This window comes from Sceloporus occidentalis, unplaced genomic scaffold (assembly GCF_023333645.1).
Source record: "Sceloporus occidentalis isolate IW3139 unplaced genomic scaffold, rSceOcc1.0.p SCAF_344, whole genome shotgun sequence".
Classification (NCBI taxonomy): domain Eukaryota; kingdom Metazoa; phylum Chordata; class Lepidosauria; order Squamata; family Phrynosomatidae; genus Sceloporus; species Sceloporus occidentalis.
Genome location: NW_028317324.1, coordinates 337,250 through 347,500, shown reverse-complemented (window position 1 = coordinate 347,500; position 10,251 = coordinate 337,250). Strand labels below are relative to the sequence as shown.

Here is a 10,251-nt window from a genome sequence, read left to right as displayed (position 1 = left end):
TCCCGCTGAAAGCCTAGCCCCATACTTGTGCGTAGAATGACACATTCGGCCAGCGCTCTCGCTCGTTGCTCTGTCCGTAACAAAATAGAGATAAGGGGCGGGCTTAAAGATTGTGCTTTGCCGTTACTCGTTATGCCCAGCCGGGGACTCGGCCGCTCAACGGCTCGTTCGGTAGTGGGATAATTGTGTGAGATGTTTCAAGCTTGGGCGCGAACAACTGGGTTAATTTCGTGCATGCGAAGGGAAACACAAACCACAAGCTCGTTTGAGTGACAATGTGGTGGCTCTTAAAAGAGCCTTTGTGGGGGCTGTGGGGAGATCGCGTTCGCCCACACCGCGTTTACTTAGGCACGTTCACCTCTGATCCTGCGAGCCAGCTGAATGTCTTTTGGCATGATAGTAACCCGCTTAGCGTGAATAGCGCACAAGTTGGTGTCTTCGAAAAGCCCCACCAGGTAAGCCTCGCTGGCTTCCTGGAGAGCCATGACAGCAGAACTCTGGAAACGTAGATCGGTTTTGAAGTCTTGAGCAATCTCACGGACCAGCCGCTGGAAAGGCAGCTTCCGAATAAGCAACTCCGTAGACTTCTGGTAACGGCGGATTTCCCTTAGAGCTACGGTGCCCGGGCGGTACCGATGTGGCTTCTTCACGCCCCCGGTAGCTGGAGCGCTTTTCCTCGCAGCTTTGGTCGCCAGCTGCTTCCGCGGAGCCTTTCCTCCGGTGGATTTACGGGCTGTCTGTTTGGTGCGAGCCATGCTGATGCGTGCGGATACGATTCACCGACGGATACAACGTAAGTGTAACGATTCTGTGGCCAACTCAAGCCCTTTATAGAGTAGAGGTAAATGTGATTGGATACGCTTAATCACGCCCCTCTTTTTCATAGGCTAGGACGATGGTTTGAAAAAGCCAGCCTTTGATCAAGAGACTTCGGTGTGGAGAGTTCTTTTTTTTTTTTTTTTTAAATTAAATGCTCGAATCGGTCATTTATTCGTTAGCTGCGGTTCTTTTTTTATTTATTTCTTCTCCTCTCTTTTGTTCAGCCTCCTACCTAGTGAAACTGTGTACTGGCTGACCGTTAACAGCGATACGGCGACAGCTAAAAGCCCGCCTTTATCTTGGCCGCCGTTTGGCGTTTATTTACAGTGATAAGCTGCCACCTAGTGGTAAATGAGGGATCATCGAAAGCGATCTCCCGCGGGCAGGCATTTGATATTCCTAAATAGCCAATCGGTGTCTGAGGCACACTTGTAAGCTTCTCCAGCCAACCAACGTGAAGCATATATGAAAAAAAGCAACGCCCCCTTGAGGCATTATGGTGCGGTTCCCCATCAGGTCCGTCCAGTACGCATAAAAGAAAGCTGGTCGGCTGTAGGCGAGTATTGTGCTGTTGCAATCGTGGAGAAAACTTTATCATGTCTGGCCGTGGCAAAGGAGGTAAAGGACTCGGGAAAGGTGGCGCAAAGAGGCACAGGAAGGTGCTTCGGGATAACATCCAGGGTATCACCAAGCCTGCTATCCGCCGTTTGGCTCGCAGAGGAGGCGTAAAGCGTATCTCTGGCCTGATCTATGAGGAGACTCGCGGTGTGCTCAAAGTGTTTTTGGAGAACGTGATTCGTGACGCAGTCACTTATACTGAGCATGCCAAGAGGAAAACCGTTACCGCTATGGACGTGGTGTATGCCTTGAAACGCCAAGGCCGTACTCTGTACGGTTTCGGAGGTTAAGCTTGTTAACTCGTCACTGGAACACCCAACGGCTCTTTTCAGAGCCACCCACACACTCTCTTAGGCTATGATCATGTTGTCCCCGTGTCGGCCCGCGTTTTTCTATGCACACCTTGAAATAACCAGCTTAATAGTGGCTGGGTCTGGCTATAGAGTGAGTTACTAGCAGGATCGGAGTGCTGGGAGTTGGGCCCGTTTGCAGAACATGTGCTGGGACCGGCAGCTAGTGTCCTCCAAAGGCTGGCTTGAGTGGGGGCCGGCCCGGGGTTAGTAGGTTCCGTCTGGTGTGTAGTTATCTTAATGCTGTATGTCCCAGTATGTGTGTGATTTTGAATATGCCTTTGTCGTCCCCTCATGTCTTATCCTGTCCGTGTGCCACTTGTCCTACCCACGACACTACCGCGTCATGGCTTAGTCAATAGCCCCACGATGTAGCTCAGCTTCGGCTAGCCGCAGTGGTAAAGCAGCCCCTTCTCTCTGCAACGCTGGTTCTGTCTGGCGGTGAAGGGGTTAATCTCTTGGGTCCCAGCAGGAGTAAAGGCCGTTGCCATCACAGGAGCCCCTTCACCTTGGGCTTCTCTTCCCAAGCAGTCTGGTCGATGGGCACGATACCCCAGCTTACCTGGTGGAGTGAGGACCACATTTCAATGCTCACAAATGCTCTTCCCAGACCTAGCAGTCCGACAAAAGGGGCTACATCAGTTACATAGCTCTGAGACAGACCATGTGGGTGGCTCTCAAAAGAGCCTTTGTTTAAAAAGTGAGAGAACGAGAACTTTACTTGGCGCTGGTGTATTTGGTAACAGCCTTTGTGCCCTCTGACACAGCGTGCTTGGCCAGCTCTCCAGGAAGGAGGAGGCGTACAGCAGTCTGAATCTCCCGAGAAGTGATAGTGGAACGCTTGTTGTAATGGGCTAGGCGTGAAGCTTCCCCGGCAATGCGCTCAAAGATGTCATTGACAAACGAGTTCATGATGCCCATGGCCTTCGAGGAAATGCCAGTGTCGGGATGCACCTGCTTCAGTACCTTGTAGACATAAATCGCGTAGCTTTCCTTTCTGCTCTTCTTGCGCTTCTTCCCATCTTTTTTCTGGGTCTTCGTAACAGCTTTCTTAGAGCCTTTCTTCGGAGCAGGCACAGCTTTCGCTGGATCAGGCATCGCGTCTGCTTTCGTTTTCGCACGCAATTCAAGACAACGTGATGAACACTGAAATTATTGCGCCGGGCCCTTCCCTTTATAGGCACCGCATGCAAATAAGGCCGTTCTGCTGTCTCGCTTCCGATTCGATGAGGTTGTCACGTGAGAAGATGCGGCCGCCCATGAACCGCAGTGCCTACACCGATTGGTGTCTCAGACTCTTTCCACCCGATTGGCTGTTTTGGAAAGGAACCAATCAGTGACGAATAGTGTCACGGGGGGAAGCTACAAATAGCTGGGTAAGTGAGCGGCGTTTCTTTGTTACGTGCTTCTTAATCGCTTTATTGCGTGGTTGGTTGTCGAGCGAAAGCATGTCTGGCAGAGGAAAACAAGGTGGAAAGGTTCGCGCTAAGGCGAAGACACGGTCTTCCCGTGCTGGTCTGCAGTTCCCTGTCGGCCGTGTGCATAGGCTTCTTCGCAAGGGTAATTATGCCGAGAGAGTAGGCGCCGGCGCACCCGTGTATCTGGCAGCGGTGTTGGAGTATCTGACTGCTGAGATACTGGAGTTGGCTGGTAACGCTGCACGCGACAACAAAAAGACCCGTATCATTCCTCGCCACCTGCAGCTCGCCGTTCGTAACGACGAGGAGCTCAATAAGCTGCTCGGCGGGGTCACCATTGCTCAGGGAGGTGTTCTACCCAACATCCAGGCGGTGCTCTTGCCCAAGAAGACAGAGAGCCACAAACCTGCCAAGAGCAAGTGAGTGCAGTAATCGGTAACCGCAGGGCAATTAGCCAGCACCACCAAAGGCTCTTTTCAGAGCCACCCATAATCTCTGGAACAAGCTATATCTGTCTTGCTATAAACATACTGCAAACTTCTTTAAAGGCAACTGCTTTCCACTGCAGTTTTCCAGCCCGATGTTTAGTTGGTGAGCTTAACGGTGGCTAAACACCATTCATACAGGTTACATCATACACCCTACCACCCCTCCCCCCCGGCCGTTTCTGGGTTAAAATTCGAGGCAAAGCTGCCAGCACTTAAATGGATAAATATGGTTCTCAAGAAAGGTGGGTGGGCAAGTGCTACCACACGGTGGCAGCATTGCATAGGAAATTGTGGTTTACCGCAGATTAAAGTGGCAGAAGTCGGGGAATCCCTCAGCTGTGATGATCGTGTAGCTGGCAAATGGTCTGGGGAGCGTATTAATGAATTTGATAATCACTGTGAGAGAGACCCGTGAGTAACTCCATTGTAGACATCTCCCTTGCCTCTGAAAGCTTAATTGCTAAGAAGGGATTAACCCTTCATATACCCCAAAGTAGTGATGCGAAGTTCAGATCAGTAAAGTGAATCGGATCATTTCGAGTCATTCATTGAAATGATCCGATTCATGATCCAAATCTTTGGGTCACTCAGTGTGACTCATAGGAGTTACTGTTTCCCCAGTCCCTACCTGCAGTCAAACTAACGATTGGCCCCGCCCCTTTCATTAGGGTCAATGAACCCTCCTGCCTGCCTGCCTGCCTACTCTAGCGATGTCACTGAAGGCAGAGAATCGTTCAGAGATTCGAACCATTCAGAGAATATCACTGACACCACACTTTTATAAATAAATACATTAATAATTTTCACTGCCCCCAGGATTTAGATTCCCCTTAGATTGCCCACCTTTAGATTGTTTTACCTCTAACTGCACCTTTAATTAACTTTATTAAATTAACCCTCAGTCCTCAGCATTAAATTAACCCTAAACACCCCATTAACCATTACTGCCCTTAAATTAACCCTAAAGACCCTCATTAACCATAACTGCCCCGGCGCGGCTATCGGACCCACACCGGCTGTCCCTTCCCGTCCTATCTCATCCATGTATCTCCTGCCCTACCCATGGACTTCGGCTCTCGTAGCCCAGAAACGCCCGCAGAGACTGGGGATCCCTTGTCACTGGAGCCGCTAGAGAGGTGGCGATCAGGCAGTGCGGCTATCGTACAAACGCCGGCTTTTCCGGGGAAGTTTGGTGATTGCGAGTGATAGGAGTAGGGAGGAATATGTGGGGGACAGAAGTAGCAGAGCAAACACAGGCAGGTTTCACATATAAAGGTTAGTGTAGAGGTACTGGGATAGCTGTGATGGCAGAGATATGGAGAGGGATGGTATTTGGAATGGTTTAATGGGGAGAAGTGGGTACTAAAGGGATCCAAAGTGTTGGTGCCCTCTACTGGCATGTTTAAATAGATCTGGTAAATAACTGTCTATATATTAGGACAACACTGGGGTGAGTGGGAGAGGGGCAGGGAGGGCAGGCACAAAGTCAGTTGTTGTGGGGAAGATGGAGGAGTGTATTGCAGGCTTTGAGGGCTGTAATAGAGAGTGTTAAATAGTGTTAAAGTGGACGGGGGCAGTAAGAGGGCAGATATAGGAAATAAGGGGTTAGTGGAGCAGAAAGATAGAAAGTAAAATATAACACACTTAAGTAGTGACAGGCATCACATATATTTTACCAACTAATAACAATCAGAGAAAAAATGCTGCAATTCCCAGTATGGGCATTCCTAGGCTATCAAGCAGAGATAGACAGAAAAGGGTATAGAAACAGGAAAATTATAATACAGAAAACAAATAACAGATAATTATGCCGATCTATTGGTCCAGTCTGTATACTTTTTAGCAAAGTATGGAGGTTTGCTTAGGCTTCAGTTGTTGTGAGTTATGTGGGCCACCCGCTGAAAGCCTAGCCCCATACTTGTGTGTTAAGCATGGATTGACATATTCGGCCAGCGCTCTCGCTCGGAGCTCTGTCCGTAACAGAATAGAGATAAGGGGGGGGGGGGGGCTTAAAGATTGTGCTTTGCCCAAAATCGTTATGCCCAGCCGGGTAGAGGGCCAAGGATCAACGGTGTGAGAAGGTTGAAGCTTTGCCGAGACAACAGGGTTCATTTCGTGCATGCGAAGGGAAACACAAAACATAAGCTCGTTTGAGTGACAATGTGGTGGCTCTTCCCCCCACACCGCGTTTACTTAGGCACGTTCACCTCTGATCCTGCGAGCCAGCTGAATGTCTTTTGGCATGATAGTAACCCGCTTAGCGTGAATAGCGCACAAGTTGGTGTCTTCGAAAAGCCCCACCAGGTAAGCCTCGCTGGCTTCCTGGAGAGCCATGACAGCAGAACTCTGGAAACGGTGCCCAATCGGCTAAATAGCCAATCGGTGTCTGAGGCACGCTTGGAAGCTTCTCCAGCCAACCAACGTGAAGCATATATTCAAAAAGCAACGCCCCCTTGAGGCATCATGGTGCGGTTCCCCATCAGGTCCGTCCAGTACGCATAAAAGAAAGCGGGCTGGCTGTAGGCGAGTATTGTGCTGTAGATTTCGTGGAGTGGACGTCGTCATGTCTGGTCGTGGTAAAGGAGGTAAGGGACTCGGGAAAGGTGGTGCAAAGAGGCACAGGAAGGTGCTTCGGGGTAACATCCTGGATTTCTGTTAGTCAGGGGGGCCCAAGATTTGCCGCAGGTCGTTTTCAGCAACCGCTCGGCACCCCTTGGGCCCCGCTGACTGACAGAAATCCAGGGCTCGATCGCAGTCGCGACCCCGGTAGTTCAGCCACTGTGTTATGAAGTTTGAATAACGCCACAGAAAAGCGCGAGCCTCCATGGGTGTATCCAATGCGCGAGAAGCGAGCGGCTGTCGTGAGGTAAAGCGTCACAGCAGTCGAGATGGCGGGATTACGCAGAGGGTCGCTCGTCTGACAGGGCTTGTTTTTCACAGTCGGCATCAGGTTTACCGAGTGAATAGCGCCGGTACGTCCACAAAACAATATATAAAATACATTTGATAATTTTATTGAATGCTCAAAGTTAACGGGAATAATGCGTTATTGGTTAGGGGTGAAAAGGTTGTGCGAGTTATGTCATATTAAGTAGTGCTGGGTATAAAATACTGTAAATAACGTTAACTACAATATATATTTTCTCTACATAAATGTAATTTATAATATCACTTATTAGTATTTTTAATTTATAATTCATATTTTAAGATATTGCAAATTATAACTTATAAACTTTATATTGTTTTTTTTTAATTTAAGTTTATATTAAAATGTATATTTTAATAATATCGTAAATTATATTTTGTTCATTATAAGTTATATTATTTTTTTGATTCAGTGTATAAATTATAATTTATCTTTTACAAATATTGTAAATATTATTTTATATTAATTCTAACATATATAAACATTTTTATATTATAAATTAGAATCTGGAGGACCTGTCTATATGAATATTTAATATAATATATTTAATATATCTTTATATTATATATATTCATATTTTCTAAGAAAGCAAAAAACACAGAATTCCATGTGTAAATTCAATAAAAATGAATATAGTTCTTCCCAAAAGTAAGCAGCTCCCAGCGATACTCGTCCTCAAAGAAACGAACGGCAGATCGTGGAGCGCAAATACATCGGGGAAAAAAATCAAATACAATAATAGTGCGATATGTGGAAATAAAAAAGACTTTAATATGGTGTAAGATCCACTCACAAGCGGGCCGGATCAAATAGGCTCATCAAAAGGTTCGGAGAAATGTTCGTGTTTAACCCCTTGGGTGCTAAGCTGGTTTTCGGCACTTTGGTGCATTTCACGTTTATTGGGAATAAACTATGAAAACCATATGTTGTTGTTTTTTTTTCAGCACACCCAGCAGATTCCAAATATGCCTTTTTGATACGTCTACGTCTCATTAGGTTTGCAAAATAAAGCCAAAAATGGGGGGGGGAGTGTGTTTGGTTTTTGGGGTTTTTTTTTTCTTCCGACTCAATAAAAACTAGTTTGTAATTGTATTTTTCGAAAACTCTAATATCAAAAGCTGTGTTGCTAGATATTTGTAGCAGGTAACCGGTCTAAAATAAACAGAAATTGACAACAGTAGACTGTGTTTTTCTAATATTTTATTGCTAAAAGTTCAATTTATTAGACTATCACAAAAGACATCTTTACATTTAATGCATGGCCGTCGTCTATTAAACAGCTCTAGCTGCCCGGGATGTTAAAATATGCCAACAAAACTATATATTTTTAGAAACTACACCCCCAGCCGCAGCAAATGAGGTCTTATTTGTATCACAAATCTGCCGTGCACAGCAAATAAGTGAATATCACACTTATATTAAACAAAATATATTAAAAGAGACAAGTTCATTTATGTCTCCAGTCTTGTGCTACTAATACATGCAGCCCCTCATTTGATGCGCCAAGGGGTGTAGTTTCTGCAAATGTATACTTTTTGTCCCATAATTTAACTTCCCAGCTGCCTAGAGCTGTCTAATTGCAGGCATCACCCCTAAAAGTTTTAAGACAATTTTTCTAACAAGATTGTCAAATCTGCCATATCTGAAGTTAAAGAGATCTAGACATCTGGGAAGTTAAATTAGGGTACATAAAGTACACATTTCAAGAAACTACACCCCTTGGAGCTTCAAATGAGGGGCTGCATGTATCTCTAGGACAAAATTTGAGTGTAGGGCTGCAATTATTGGGCTGATTATTTTTTCGATTAATCGGGTAAAAAAAAAACCCAACAATATGCAAATGTTTCGCTTATTTAAAATAAAAACGTATAATTTACAATGGCATTTCACGATTTGCCTTCTTATTTTACTGACATAATAATTAAAGCCAAGAACCCAAAAAAAGCTTTCCTAGTAAATATTCATGTAAACTGTTTTTGTCCAGTTGTGCGCATCTCGCCTCTCTATCCCAGAAATGCCTTATACCCCCTATATGCTACTCTGCCCCCAGAAATGCCTTATACCCCCTATATGCTACTCTGCCCCCGGAAATGCCTTATACCCCCTATATGCTACTCTGCCCCCAGATATGCCTTATACCCTCCTATATGTCAGAGATGACACTGTGCCCCCTTATACCTCCTATATGCCACTCTGTCCCCTAATATGCCACTGTGCCTCCCTGATATGCCTTATAGCCCCCTATATGCCACTGTGCCCCCCTGATATGCCTTAAAGCCCCCTATATGCCTTTTACCCTTGATATGTCACCATGCCCCTTATGCCTTTTACCCCAATATGTCTTTCCTCTACCATTGGCTAAATTTAACCCCATGATCAAAGGAATCATGGGGTTAAAATTTAGTATCGGCCATTTTTAAAAAGGGAATGTGACTTTTTCATAGCTATATGATCACTGGTAACATTGGCTACCACAGTGGTCATTTTGCTAGAATACTTAAACTTTTTTTTTTTTTTAAAGTTACATTAGTTTATGTTTAGATCATTTAATTTGGGGGTCTCTGGGCAATTTTGATCTTTATTTATCTGCCTTTAGAGACCCCCAAATCATTTTTTTAAATTTTTTTTTTCTTTACATTTTCATTTTTTAACTTAATATTTTTTATTCTTTCTTTTACAAGCCTTATACCGGTATGGTGAGTCGTTTACCTTTCCAACGGTAAGGGAGGTTGTTAAAGCACATCGTGCAGATGTGCCGGCAGCGGAAGCTGTTTACGCTCGCATTGCCGCTGCCGGTGAACGTCTGCGCGATGCGCTTAGACAATCTCCCGTGCCGGCACACGCAAGTGCGGCCTATATTCGGGCCAATACGTTATATACACCTTGATTCATCCCATCTATGTTCCTAGCCCCTGTATACGCTATCAGCCATGCAAACTTAAGAAACACAGACCATCAAAAGGACTAATGAATAATATTATTTTTAAGTTATATTTTTATTTGTGACTTTTGTGGCTCCGAAATGCAAGACCGAGATCCATAAACAAGATGCTGTATAATTTATAGATATTAAGTAAGAAATTGGACAAGTTTCTGTAGAGTGTACACACTTTAGCTTCTATTATTATTATTATTTATTGTTTTATATAGCGCCATCATATTCTGTAGCGCTGTATGATGGGTAATGCTAGTTTATTATCTGTTCAGTCCTGGAGTAAAAGATCAGGAGGAGTGTATATATATATATATATATATATATATATATATATATATATATATATATATATATATATATATATATATATATATATATATATATATATATATATATATATATATATATATATATATATATATATATATATATATATATATATAATGTATGATTAGATACCTGCCAAGTGTGCCTTTTTGGGAGAGACAGTCCCTATTTTGATGACCCATAAGAATTCATAATAATGGCCCATGCTTCTGACCACCCCACCCCCGCCAGAAAATTAAATCTGCGTTCTTGCGTGGTGGGTCCGCAGCTTGATGGAATGACGTATATATCTTTTACATGTCCCCCGGCAGGTCCGGGCTATCAGTACATATTGGTGGAGCACAAGGGCGAGAATGAGAACATTTTCTGC

The 10,251-nt window shown here is 44.6% G+C and overlaps 4 protein-coding genes across 4 annotated transcripts; 2 read left to right on the top strand and 2 right to left on the bottom strand.

Annotated features, from left to right (window-relative positions):
• Nucleotides 1–344: 344 nt before the first annotated feature.
• Nucleotides 345–755, bottom strand: LOC149274186 (histone H3). Its single transcript, XM_089505725.1, has one exon. It carries the CDS (start codon nucleotides 753–755, stop codon nucleotides 345–347), a length of 411 nt encoding a protein of 136 aa, XP_089361851.1.
• Nucleotides 756–1,415: 660 nt separating this feature from the next.
• On the top strand, nucleotides 1,416–1,727 carry LOC149274185 (histone H4). Its single transcript, XM_089505731.1, has one exon. The coding sequence runs from the start codon at nucleotides 1,416–1,418 to the stop codon at nucleotides 1,725–1,727; it is 312 nt and encodes a 103-aa protein (XP_089361857.1).
• A 777-nt stretch (nucleotides 1,728–2,504) lies between these two features.
• On the bottom strand, nucleotides 2,505–2,885 carry LOC149274184 (histone H2B 1.1-like). Its single transcript, XM_089505713.1, has one exon. The coding sequence runs from the start codon at nucleotides 2,883–2,885 to the stop codon at nucleotides 2,505–2,507; it is 381 nt and encodes a 126-aa protein (XP_089361839.1).
• Nucleotides 2,886–3,235: 350 nt separating this feature from the next.
• Nucleotides 3,236–3,628, top strand: LOC149274183 (histone H2A type 2-B). The gene has a single exon (XM_089505715.1). It carries the CDS (start codon nucleotides 3,236–3,238, stop codon nucleotides 3,626–3,628), a length of 393 nt encoding a protein of 130 aa, XP_089361841.1.
• The last annotated feature ends 6,623 nt before the right edge of the window (nucleotides 3,629–10,251 follow it).